Genomic DNA, 13,718 nt, shown 5'->3' with positions numbered 1-13,718 from the left:
TGGTAAGCTGAAATGTGAGCCATTTTCTGGTGGGGGCCCTGAGGTCTTTCAGTGGCTGGTCCTCAGTCTAGACACGTAACTACGTTATCCAAGCTAAGAAGGACAGACTGAGGCTCTTCTACACTCCCACGAGGCCAGTCTCAGGGCCAGAATGCTGATCAGGAACCACATCGCCCTCTATTCAGCACATCTTTGCCCTTGCTTTAGATGGTTTTCCCCTCAAAAGCATGTGTGTGTGGGGGGGTGGGGGGGTGTGGGGGGGGGGGTGCACACGCACTTGCGCACATGCACACAAGTGCATAGCACACTGGGGTTGCACATGTTTTATTATTAGGTTACAGGTAATTCTTGGGTAAGTGTTGATTAAGTCAGAGAAGATTAATTTCCTTTCCCAGAGCCCCTTCAATCCTCACTGGGCCTGTTCTCACTGGTTTACCCAGACAGAAATCCAAGCCTGGATTTTTTTTTTCTTGGGGATCACCTTCCTGTTTATGAGAGGGGGGGCCTGAACTCCCTCCTTCAATATAAAGAGACAGGCATCTCCCTTCCTGCCCAGTCCAGCTTCTGTGGCCGTGGCCAGCGCCAGCCCTGCAGAGCAGAGGCAACATAACCAGCTCTGCATGTTAGAAAGCGCTCGGGTAAGCAGCGCTGTCCTCCAGGCTGGTTCCTTGGGTGAGACCCTCAGGTCTTTCAAATTGGAGACCTCCTCCCCTTCCTCCCCCTCCTCACCCCAGGAGGCTACCTCAGCTTTCTACTAAGGAAGACAACACAGGCCCATCTGTAAGCAATCAAACAAGCACAAAGAGTTCAGGGCTGTAGACATTTCCCTGAAAACACTCTTTAAGGGAACAAGGTCAAGAGCCTGCAAGTTCCTTGTGCCCAAGGTTCCTGCTCTGGAGTGAGGACTGAGAGAGGCCTGTTATCAGAGGTAAGCAGAAAATTAGACAAGTCTGTGTCCACATCAGACACGTCCCATGTGTTTTCTGTGACAAGATGGGTCAGTCTTAGTTATGAAGAGGGACCTTCAGGGGCTGCTCAGACAGATCCTGCAGTGGTTGGTGCCCACGTCAGGTAAGGCAGGGTAATGACCTCATCAGCTATCCTAAGGTTTTGCTGGGAGGCCTAGAATTTGCAGCCATTGACTTCAGTGAGTGACCTGGATTCTGTATACGTGTGGGAACTGCCTGAGGCAGGAGAGGGCGGGAGCAGCTGCCCCTCAAGGAGCCTGGTCAAAGTGCCAGTCAGTCAACAAAGCACTCAGAAAGCACCTACTGTGTGCCAGGCATGTGCTAAGTGCTGGGGATAGAGAGACAGAGAAGAAGCAATGCCTGTTCTCAAGGAGCTGCCAGTCTAATGGGGGAGAGGACATGTGGTCTAAAATAAATGCAGCTTTTATCTTGACCTGAGAAGTTTGCCTCAGCCTGTCCTGCTCTCCAAAGTAGGCCTGGCAACACAAAGGAGATCTGCCTGCTCCTGGGGGCTTCCCAGCAGCCCTGGCCCAGAAGAAACAATCAGAGCAGCTCACTGCGCCCCACGGCTCAGGGGCCTCCTGGGAGGCCTGTCAGTGCCCTCCGAAGCCCTCTAGCATAGCCTGCCTTCCCTTTTCAAAGCCAGAAGCACCCTGGTCTCTGGTCAACTCTGGGGTTATTAAGGCTCCTCTCCTCCCTTAGCAAGCCCAGGGGCATCCAGGCCCTGCTTGGGGCGGCAGCTGCCACTGACACTGCCTTAGGCCCATGCCCCTCTCCTCCCTCTCAGGCTTCCTGCCTTCACCCTGGCTCACATTTGACAACTGTTCCATGGCTGCCTTCCTACAACTCTCCAGTCTGTGGAGTGGCAGGGGGCGGGTGGTGGAGGGCAGCAGCCCCACAGCAAGCGACTGGAGCTCAGGCTCCCACCAGAGGGGCCTGGGAGGAGAAGGCCAAGGAGCCTGCTCAGGCTGGTTCTCCGCCCTCAGGTTAGAGAGCACTCATGGGGAGAGAGCATGTAGGAGGGGCAGGGATGTGGCTGGGGAGGAAGGGGAATAGTCCCATTTGCTGAGGGAGTCCGCCACCCTAGTGGTCAGAGGCTCCCATTCCAGCTGCTCTAGCTCTTTCATCTGTCCCCATCCATCCGTCTCCTCTTCCTGCCTCCCTTTTGCCATGCCCCCCTCCCAGCTCCAGTGACTGTGCCAGCTGGGCAGGTACCAGTCCTTTTATCCCCAAGGCCTCCTGCACCAGGACTCTGGGGAAAAACCCAGTGTTCTTTTAAAATTTGACCAAGGGTAGGGGAGAGGAGGAAGGAACTCCCACCATGGCCCCAGGGCAGGCAGAGACCAGACCAGGCCCCTCCTCAGATCTGCAGCCCCGAATCGTCCAGCCAGGCAGCCTGCCTCTGGTTCTTTGTCCAGAAGAGGGAGACAATGGGTGTCTGTGTGACTTTCAGATGGCTGGCTGGCACGAGGGATCCTATTCCTCCTAGCTCAGCTGCTTGGGTTGGCGGGGCCTGTCCCCCCCCCCCCGCCCACCCTGTGGGGCTCAAGAGGCCCCAGTCCTCTGGCTTGTTTCCCAGTGTTCCACAACGCTGTAGCCACCTGAATGGTGCTAGCTCTGGGTGCCAATGTCCTGGGGGCTCTCAGCAGGCTGTCCTCCTGAGGAGAATCCAGTGGGGCTGCCCATATGGCTGGTCTGCGGGCCTGGCCCATCAAGGTACCCGCAAGGTGTAGCAGCGCACACATGAGAGAGAGGCTATGGTAGCCCATTTCTCCCTTAGAACAGCCCCCCCCAATTCTGGTGGAAAAGCAGCAGCTGCTTCAGGGCACGAGGGACCTCCTTTTTCCAGGTCAGTGGAGCTGCCTTGTCCCCACCGGTCAGCCCAGAGGGGTCAGACTGAGCTCTGGCCTTGCCCCAGATCCAACACAGCTACACAGAGCTCCCAGCATGTTCTTACAGGGCAATGGGTTTGAGGGAAGTGGGGGTTTGGCTTGTGGGCACAGGCCTGGCCAATGCAGATAACCTCGTGTGAGAGGGGAATGTGGGTAAAGAAGAGGTGCAGCAAAAAATATCCACAGCCCATCCGTGACCCCAGCTTCTTTTTCTAGGCTGCTCAGCCCTGGCAGGCCTGCTGGGCACCCGCAGCCTGCTCCAAGCTGAAGGGCCTGGCCACGGGCCACGAGGCCCAGGGGACACATACTAATGAGCCCTGAAGCAGGCTGTCCTCCCCACCAGGCCCACCTCTTAAGATCTCCCCCTCCCCCCAGCCTCCAACATTGTGCGCCAGGCTGCTCATGCTCCGGGATGCCCAGGCTAGTCTGGCACAGCCCCTGGAGGTAGGGTGTTGGGGTGGGGTGGGGGGGGACGGGCAGCTGCCTGGACCAATTCAACTGGGGAGGGGGAAGATTTCTGGCTGAGCTGGGCACATCCAGCCTGGCACGCCCAAGTCAACCAGTTGCTAAAAGAGGCAAGGGCCCCAAGACAGGAGACTTCTACTTGGTTATGGATCTAGGTCAGTCTTACGGAGAGGAGAAGCGGTAACCCTCACGCAAGCCCCTGGCATTCAGCAGCCCTGCCCACCCCAAGCTCAGATGACACAGATAAGCAAATACAGCAATCAGCAGTCCTGGCTCAGCATCCTGAGAACCCTTTCAGTGCCCACTCACAAGGCACAAGAACCATCTTTACTTTGGCCAGAACAAAAGTCTGGAAAGGTCTAACATGCCGGTAAAGCCAAGCCCTTGCTCTCTCCAAACCACGAAGGCGTGCGGGACACTCAGGTCTACCAGGCCTGGAGGTTAAAGAGGCTGCTCCTTTTCAGAGTCCTCAGCAGGCCAGAAAGGCCACCTTATCCCCATTTCCCCAGGGCACTGATTGGCCATGAAGGCAGAGGCTGCAGAGACAAGGCCCGAAGCCTTCCCAGATAAACAGGGCTGCAACACCTGGCATTGCAGCTGCTTAGGAGAAGGTCCTGGAACTGACTGGGATTTACTTGGCTCCCACCCAGGAAAGGGAAAGGGGCTTGTTTTACACATATGTCCATGTGCACCTCTCCCTCATGAGACGGAATGAAACGTTTATTAGGTCCTCACTGGGGGCCAAGGACCTCGGCTAAGTCCTGGGGATACAGAGAGGCCGCACAGTGCTTGCCTTCTGGATGCTCACAGTCTGGGGGGGGACCAGGCACAACACAAAACACAAGCCCACCGAGTGTAAGAACTTTTGAGGGTTTTGTCTACTTGCTGTCCCTAGCACAGACCCTGGCACAGAGTTGGAGCTTAATAAATGTTTGTTGGTTGACTGACCGTTTGAGGCACAGGAGGGGAGGCACTAACTGACTTACTGATGTTTGAAAACCACCCCTTGCTAAGATGCAGGGCTCGGGACTTGGTGGGTTGGAGGTGGAGGCAGGCTGGATCCCTGCCATTCTGTCTCTCCTGTTCCTCCATCCCAGGTAACTTGCCTGTCACTTTCCAAAGGCCCCAGGCCTTCATTAGCACAAGGAAGGCCCACAGAGGGGCCTGCAGAGGCGAGCCACTGTCTCCACGGCCCCATCTCGCTCTCTGTGTCTCGGCCCCATCTCGCTCTCTGCGTCTCTGCCCCAACTCACCCTGGTCGATGGAGTGTGAAGGGAGCTGGCTCAGCTGGCTGCTCACCACGCCTGCATACGTCCGCAGGAACTCTTCCTCACTGGCTGTCAGCTGCAAAGGGAAGAGAGATGGATGCCCGGGTTAAGGACAGAAAACAGTCCTACCTGCAGAGGCGCAGGGTCTGCCCTGTCACCCCCAAACACCAAGGTACAGGCCTCCTCTCTGACGCTGTCCAGAGCGGCGGCATTCTCTTCTCAATGATCCTTCTTCCTCGTTCACCTGAGTACTAAGCATCCGAGCCGTCGATGGCTCAGGAAGAAATCCATGTGCATGCCTTAAAAATCTGCAGCCCCGAAACCGGATGAGACCCTAATCCTCAACCCATGGCCCCTGGTTACCACAGGATCAAAAAAGGCTCATGGTCCTAAATACCACGGCCTGCTAGAAACCCGAGGGCCATCCATGCCGACCTCATCACCCCAGGTGTGTGCTGTCTGCTCCCAGCCCAGAGTGCCCCATCCCCGCCCCATTCCCATTCCCTCCCCACCATCAGGAACCTTCCCATGTGTGACCGCCCATGCACAAGCTAGGCCCCAGGCTCAGACTGCAGGAGGAACATCCAGGGTTGGAGGCTCTGCCCCCTCCCCCGTCCCAAGAACCATCACACACCTCGTCCCGGTGTGGGCACAGGCCAACTTCCCCAGGGGCCTAGCTTGGCTCACCCACTGGGCACCTCCCATTCCTAATCCAAGGCGACCGTTTCTGCCCTGGCCTGCAGCCCTCAGCACACCAGGGAACTTACATTTGATCCCATCTTCCTCAGCATGAGCAGGTACCCGAACTTTCTGCTGAATATACATCTCCTCCGGACTCTACCCGGGAGCTCCTCACGGTTCATTCCCCTCAGTCCAACTCCAGAGATTCCTGCGGATCAAGGGCCAGAGTCCGAGGGTGAAGCTGAGAGCCACACCCCGAGGCAGAGAGTTGTGTATGGAGCTGGGCCCTGCTGGGGACTCACCACTCTCCTTCCTCCCCAAACACCTTTTTGACCCGAGGCCAGGCCTTTGATAGGAGCTTAACAGCTGGCCCGGGATGCTTGGAGACAGTGTCAGGGTCCTCTCTTCCTCCCACCACCAGCCTGGCCAGCTGGATTTAGCAGCTATGTCCAGCGGCCGAAGCCAAGGACCGGGAAGGGACACGAAGAGAGGGCCAAACACATGCCCGCTGCTCTCGTCAGCAGTGCCAGGCCTGCTCCCCAGGAACACTCCCTGATCCAAAGCCCTCCTTGACCCCTTCTCCCAGCAGCGAGCAGGCTCAGCTGCAGCCAGTCAGCAGAGGTCTGAGGGTGTGCATGCCCTCTCTTATCTCTCTTAATTAGGATGCTGTTGTGTCCAGGCTGCCTCCTCCACTCAAAGGGCAGTGGAGGAAATAGATACTTTAAGAGCCCTGGGTTTCCCAAGCCAAGCCAAGCCAAGCCAAGTACCCGAGCCAGAGAAAGGCAAAACACATCTAAGCTTTGGGCTCTGGGAGCTGGGGAGGGTGAGCAGTGTGGAAAGAGGAAATCCATTACATTTACTACATACACAGCCATTCCAATCATAACCCCACTCAACATAACACACTGTGAGCCACAAACATGACCCAAAGTCAGTTATGTCCATTGATTCTCTGTTAGAGGAGCCGAGTTGGGCAAGAGGTATATCAGAATATGAACTCATGCGAAAGACAAAAAAGTATATTCCTTAAAAAAAATAATGGGTTAGTGGTACCAAACCTGGAGCTTTAACTATAAAGCGGCAGTCATCAATAACTATCTGGTACTGGCTAAGAAATAGAGTGGAAGGGCACAGGAAACGCTGTATTAAATGACACTAGTAATGTAGTGTTTGATAAACTCAAGACTCGAGCTTCTGGGATAGGAACTCAGGATTTGACAAAAACTGCTGGGAAAACTGGAAGATAGTATGACAGAAATAGGCACAGACCAACCTCTTACACCTTATACTAAAAAAAGGTCAAAATGGATACAGTGATTTAGACATAAAAGGTGATACCATAGGTAAATTAGGAGAGAGAGGAATAGTACAGCTATCAGATCTTTGGAAAAGAAAACAGTTTATGACCAAACAAGAGATAGAGTACATTAGAAATGCAAAATGGATGATTTTGATTACATTAAATTAAAAAATTTTTGTACCAACAGAAGCAATGCATCCAAAATTGGAGGGAGGCAGAAAGCTGGAAACAATTTTTATGGCCAGTACTTCTGATAAAGGCCTCATCTCAAAAATATATAGGGAAACTAAATCAAATTTATAAGAATCCAAGTCATTCCCCAATTGAGAAATGGTCAAAGGATATGAACAGGCAGTTTTCTGATGAAAGAAACCAAAGCTATCTACTCCCATATGAAAAAATGCTCTAAATCTCTAATGATTAGAGAGATGCAAATCAACTGGGGAATGGCTGGACAACTTGTGGTATATGTATTCATATTCAATGGAATACTATTGTGCTGTAAGAAATGATGAGCAGAGAGGAGTTCAGAGAAACCTGGAGGGTCTTATGTAAGCTGATGATGAGTGAGATGAGCAGAACCAGAAGAACATTGTACACAGTATCATCAACATTGAGTGTTGATCTACTGTGATAGACTATATTCTTCTCACCAATGCAATGGTACAGAAGAGTTCCAGGGAACTCATGATAGAAGAGGATCTCCAAATCCAGGGGAAAAAAAAAGAACTGTGGAGTATAGATGCTTAATGAACCATACTATTTCTTTTGTTTTGGGTGCTGATGTTTTTCTATTTTGAGGTTTTTCGTCATTGCTCTGATTTTTTCTCTTATAACATGACTAATGCAGAAATAGGATTAATGTTATATGTATATATAGACATATGCATATATATAAAACCTATATCAGATTACCTGCTGTCTAGGGAAGGGGGGAGGGAGGGGAGGAAGGGAGAAAAATCTGAAATTGGAAAGCTTGTAAAAACAAAAGTTGAGAACTATCTTTAAATGTAAAGGGAAAAAAATACTTCATTAATTAAAAAAAAATAAGCCCAAAGGATACCAGGCTCTAGAAATTGAGGCCTAATCCTAAGGTCCAGCCAAATGGACTGACGACCAATTGTTTTCAACAATCCCCAGGCTAGAACAAACAGAGAAAATAGTGTTGAGAGTTCTGGACAGATGACATGAGGGTCAAGCAGTGGGAAGCCCTGTCCTCATTAGAAATAAGATTTGGGAAATAAAGACCTTGGGGGTCTGGCTGTCTTTATATCTGACGCCAGCAGCTAATCTGTGTGGGGCTAGCCACTGGCCTCCCTCTCAACTTCAGTGTCTGGGCTCATAGGATTCAGAGTGGGAAGGGGTCTCAGAGGCCATCTCATTCAACCCCAGCCTTTTACACTGGAGACTGTCCCACCCCAGCTCCAAAGCAGATGTCCGTGACCTGAGAGTGCTACTAACAAGAGAGGTCTCTTTGGGACTGGAGAAGGGCAAATGGTGTCCTGATCAGTAAATAGCATTAGCAAACTATAGGTCTGTGGGCTTGAATTTCAGTCCTGAAAAAAATTCATATGGCTGGCCAAAGGGCTATAAAAACATGCATACTCTTTACCGAGGAATACCACTACTAGGTTGGTATCCTAAAGAGATTTTAAAAAGTTAATTCGAAATTGGGGTGATGCCCATCAATTGGGAATGGCTGAACAAATTGTGGGATGAGAATATGATGGAACACTATTGTGTTTTTTTTGGGGGGGGGCAGCCAAGGCAATGAGGGTTAAGTGACTTGCCCGGGTCACACAGCTAGTAAGTGTCAAATGTCTGAGGCCAGATTTTAACTCAGGTCCTCCTGAATCCAGGGGCTGGTGCTTTACCCATTGGTGCCACCCAGCTGCCCCCACTATTGTGCTTTAAGAAATGATGAAAAAAAGAAAGAAATGATGAGCAGGGTGGGTTGGGAGAGAGGAAGAGAAACTTGGAACACAAAGTTTTAAAAAATGGACATTAAAAATTGTTTTTACATGTAATGGGGGGGGGATTAAATTCTAAACAAAAAGGGGGAAAAAAGGATGGTTGGTAAACACTAGAAAAGGAAGCAAAGATCCCAAGGAGCAGCCGCATGGCTCCAACAAACAGGTCGTGCCAAACTGTTACTATACTGGGAAAGTGAGGAAATGTTGCAGATACAGTCTATATTTTAGCAAAGCATTTAACAAATTATCTCATTCTTGTCGACAAAATGGCCAGATATGAGGTGAGAGGATCATTCAATTAATTGGACTCAGAAATGGTCAAGTGGCCACGCCTAAAGAAATGGTCATTAAGTATCATTATGCTGATGACCCTCAATTCTACCTATTTTGCCCCAAACTCTCTGCTGACCTCCTATCTTGCATCTCCAAATGCCTTGCAGACATCTCAAACTGGATGTCTGGTAGACATCTTAAAGTCAGTATGTCCAAAACCAAACTCATTAATTATCTTTACACCTAAGTCCTCTTCCCCTACCTTCCCTACTACTATAGAGAGCAACACCACCTTCTGGGTCCCTCAGGCTCACTGCCCGGGAGCTAACCTGAAGGCCTCATGCTCTCACTCCGCCATGTCCAAGCTGTTGCCAAGGCTGGCCAATTTAACCTTTGCAACATCTTTTGAATGGGCCCCTTCTCTCCTCTCTGACACTGTCATCTCTCTGGGGTAGATCCTCATCACCACACACCTGCTAGTGGGCCAGCCTGCCCAGGTCTCTCCCCGCTCTGATCCATCTTCCATTCAGCCAGTGATGCACAAGTCTGATCAACCATGTCACCTCCCGGTAGCTTCCTGTCTCCTCCAGGACCAGATACAAAAGCCCCTGCTCGGTATTTAAAGGCCTTCTCAGTCTTCTTATGTCTTACTCCCTAACACATACTTTTGGGCTCGGTAACGCTGGCCTCCTGGCTGTTCCACAAACAAGACACTCCCTCAGCTCTGGGGATATTCTCTGGGTGTCTCAAATCTGGGACACTCTCCCTTCTCCACTCTGCTTACCGACCTCCCTGCCTTCCTTTTTAACCAGATTTCCTTTTCTACAGGAAGCCCTGTCCAACTCCTCTTAACTCCAGTGCCCTCCCTCAGTTAGTGGCTTACTTACCATCGATGTAGCTTGCTTTGTCTATATTTGTCTGTGTTATGACTGCAAGCTCCTTGAGGGGAGGGACTTTTTGTCCCAGCATACAAGTAGGCACTTCATGTTTATGGATTGATCTGATGTCAACTTGCATAGACCGGGTCTCCAAGGCAGGGTCCCAGGAGGCAGCTCTAGACCATTTTAAGCAGTGCCTTGGACGACGGCCCAGAGGCCCATTTATAATACTTGCAGATGATACAACCTCAGAGGGATGGTTGCTAACACATCAGCTAAGAGAGTCCAGGCCCCAAAAGATCGGGACAGACTGGAGCACTGAGCTGAATCTGGTACACTGACATTTAATGGGGATAGAAAGGGAGTCTTATGCTTAGTTCCAAATACTAAAGTCATCTTTTCAAGAGAGGGAAGCTGAGGCCTGTCTAAAAAGATCTGGCTCCATGTGAGTCAGGGATGTGATAAAGCCCTCCCAGAAAGCTAACGCCCTCTCACGCTGCCCAGAATATCTGGGGCGAGGGAAGAGACAGCTCATCTGTATTGTGTCCTAGCCAGATCATCGGGGAGTCAGACTAGGCCTGAGTTCTTGGAGTCACGTTTTAGGGAAGACAAGATAATCTGGCATGCCCAGTAAAAGAGACTGAGGGTTGCGGGCAGCTAGGTGGTGCAGTGGATAAAGCACCGGCCCTGGAATCAGGAGGTCCTGAGTTCAAATCCGGCCTCAGACACTTGACACTTACTAGCTGTGTGACCCTGGGCAAGTCACTTAACCCCAACTGCCTTACAAAAAAAAAAAAAGAGAGAAAGAGAGAGAGTGAGGGTTTGGGGACCAATCATATCACGTGGGTCAAATGGAGAACCAGGCATGTTTAACTTGGAAGAGACTAGACTTGGGGACAACCAGAGCTCCATCTTCAAGTCTTTAAAAGGCTGCTCAGCCCCGAGGGCAGAGCCAGGAGCCAGGGGAGAAGCTGCCAAGATGCACCTAACAACTGAAGCTGTCCCAGAGTGGAGAGGCTGCCCCATGGGTATAGGGTTTCCTTCCCCCAGGGTCTTTAGGCAGAGCCCAGCTGACTGGCAGGCAGGCATGGTTTGGACTCAATGGCTTCTGAGGTCCCCTATGAGGCAGTGATCATGCCAAGGGTCAGCGGCTGCCCTGGGGGAGCCCTTTACAGAGGAGTGAGGCCCGGGCTCTCTAGGGCATGAATCTCCTTGCAGCTTCTTGCCTGTCGGTCCTGAGGCTCTTGGGCTCCTCACTGCTCCACCCTCTGCCTTCCGGAAGTGAAAGGGCCCTGTGAAACCTGCTTAGTGAGCAGCAAGCTGAAACATTCACTCCTAAAAAGTCTTCCTACAAGTGCCACATAGGTTGGGGGAAGCACACTGCAGCCAGGAATCTGCAGGGAACTTTCTCCCATGGCTCTAGCTAGAAAGCTCCAAGACAGTGAAAGGATGCCCTTTATAGCCTGATCTCCCAGGCCCCCTGTTAAAGATGCTGGTGCCAGTCTTGGACCACACTTGGTTCTTTCCCATGAACTCTGCAGCCCTTCAGTTCAGTATTAAAACATCAAACAGTCATGTGCAGCTCATTTGGCTACCAGTGACTACAAAGATGGCATCAGGCCTCTGAAGCTGAAAGCCGCTCACAGACCAGAGCTTCTGTGTCCTCCACCTAACACCAGACATAGGTAGATAGCCAGAGCCTTTATTAAGCCCATTACTCTATGCCAGGACACTATGCTAAGTGTTGGCGATACAAAGGGGGTCTTGGTCTGCTGCTTGCTGTCCAGAGTTCTTCCCCATGGCAACAGGAACACAGTTTAAGAAGGGGATCAAAAGCTGGGGAATGTCCAGAAGAGGGCAATGACCAGGATGGGGAAAGGCCTCTGGATTCATGCCACAGGAAGATTCATTTTTTTAAAAGGGGAACATGTTTAACCTGGAGAATAGATGACTTATGGGAGACTGAAAGCTGTCTTCAAGTATTTGAAGGGCTGCCGAAGAGGAATTGACTGGTTCTGCTCAGCCCCAGAAGGAGGATCCCAGGAGCAAAGGATGAAAGTTTCAAAGAAGTAATACTTAGGACAGAAGTCAGGAAAACCTCCCTATACTTCAAGATGTCCCCCAAATGGGAGGGGCTACCCTGGGAGGCCTCAGGCAGAGGCTGGACGAGCACTTTACTGGGAGCATCAGGGAGGCTTCTTTTTCTGGCACAGATGGAGCAGACAGCCTCGAAGGGAGAGGCCTTTCCAACCCGGAGGAGTCCAGGACTTTCCAATCAATCAACTCGGCTTTCTCCAAGAATCTCACCCCAACAGTCTTTCTGCATGTGCTAATGAGACCCCAGAAATGCTCAGGTGTAGCTGGCCCCTGCAAGTAGACAGGAGTCTGGGGAATTTACACTTTTTTTCTTTTTCTAAAATTTAATTTATTATTTTTATTACATGTTAAGTTCCAAACTATCTCCCTTCCCCCCCTGCACTAGAGAAGGACTGACTCTCTCTCTCTCTCTCACTCTCCCTCTCGCTCTCTCTCTCTCTCTCTCATCTGTATGTATGTATGGATATGTAAACCCATACTCCTATTTATTGGGTCCTTCTCTGGAGCTGGATAGCACCTTCCTTCATAGGTCCTTTGTAGTGATTAGAAGTATTTATATACTCAGAATAACTTAGTCATTCATATATGGCTGTTACTGTATACAACATTCTCTTGGTTCTGCTCATTTTACTTTTCCTTTATTTCATACGTGTCCTTTCCATGTGTTTCTCAAGTCACTAGCTTATCATTCCTACAGCACAGGAGTATTCCATCACAATCATAAACCATAACTTGTTCAGTCATTCCCCAATCTAGGGCATCCCCTCAATTTCCAGTTCTTTGCAACCACAAAAGAGACTCCTATAAATATTTTAGAAAATCTAGGTATTCTTTTCCTTTTTCCCTGATCACTTGGGGAAACAGACCTAATAGTGCTATTGCTGGGTCATATTCCAGATTGCTCTCCAAAATGGTTGGATCAGGTTCACACAGTTCCACCAACAGTGTATTAATTCCAATTTTTCCACATCCCCTCCAACATTTGTCATTTCCCCCTTCTATCATTTTAGCCAATATGATAGGTGTGAGGTGATATTCTTTTTTTTTTTAAAGTGAGGCAATTGTGGTTAAGTGACTTGTCATGGGTCACACAGCTAGTAAATGTTAGTGTCTGAGGCAGGATTTTAACTCAGGTACTCCTGAATCCAGGGCCGGTGCTCTATCCACTGCGCCACCTAGCTGCCCCCGATATTTCAAAATGTCTTAATTTGCATTTCTCTCATCAAAAATTATTTAGACATTTTTAGATGACTATATATCTCTTTGATTTCTTCATTGAAACAGTGCCTTTTCATATCTTTTGATCATTTATCAGTTAGGGAATGACTCCTATTCTTATAAATTTGATAAAGTTCTCTTTATATTTGAGACTTGAGGCCTTTATCCAAGAAACTGTCCATGAAAAATTTCCCCCCCAATTTTCTGCTTTTCTTCTAATCTTGGCTACATTGATTTTCTTTGTACAAGCCCTTTTTACTTTAATGTAAGCAAAATGATCCATTTTATACCTCACAATGCTCTCTACCTCTTGTTTATTCACAAATTCTTCTATCCCTAAGTCTGATGGGTAACAGGTTCCAGGTAGTTCACAATTTCAAACCAAGCTTTGAGTGGGTTTCTTCAGCTACAGAACAGTGTATGCGTGCTGGCCACTAGGTGTCAGCCCTTGACCAGAGCACCAGAGGCCCAGTGCCCAAGTTTTTGCGGGGCAGGTGCCATGAGGAGGGCGCATGCATGGAAAGGCAGGCTCCTAGCAGGGCCCACTTCTGACCCAAGATAAGCTATCCCTTTTCCCCCAATGTAAACGTCCTCCCTCTTTCTTTGTCCTTTATGCCATTTCAGCTCTGCTTCCTACATGGGACTCAAAGTGAAAAGTAACTTATGAAAGGGGCACCAAGCAGCCACTCTAAGTGGGATCTCTTT

General features: G+C 50.0%; 1 protein-coding gene across 2 annotated transcripts in view; it reads right to left on the bottom strand.

The window, feature by feature from the left end:
- CTNNBIP1 (catenin beta interacting protein 1) overlaps positions 1–13,718 on the bottom strand; it is a 58,715-nt gene that overhangs the window by 15,326 nt on the left and 29,671 nt on the right. For both annotated transcript variants that reach the window (XM_043995147.1, XM_043995146.1), the window contains 2 exons: positions 5,361–5,482; positions 4,579–4,669 (listed from right to left, as the gene is read on the bottom strand). In XM_043995147.1, coding sequence (XP_043851082.1) covers positions 4,579–4,669; positions 5,361–5,456 — 187 coding nt within the window. In that variant the 5' untranslated portion in view covers positions 5,457–5,482. The remainder of the gene's footprint in view (positions 1–4,578; positions 4,670–5,360; positions 5,483–13,718) is intronic.

The sequence above is a fragment of the Dromiciops gliroides genome, chromosome 3, assembly GCF_019393635.1.
Source record: "Dromiciops gliroides isolate mDroGli1 chromosome 3, mDroGli1.pri, whole genome shotgun sequence".
Taxonomy (NCBI): domain Eukaryota; kingdom Metazoa; phylum Chordata; class Mammalia; order Microbiotheria; family Microbiotheriidae; genus Dromiciops; species Dromiciops gliroides.
The sequence above is the reverse complement of the archived record's forward strand: the minus strand, read 5'-3'. Positions and strand labels throughout refer to the sequence as shown.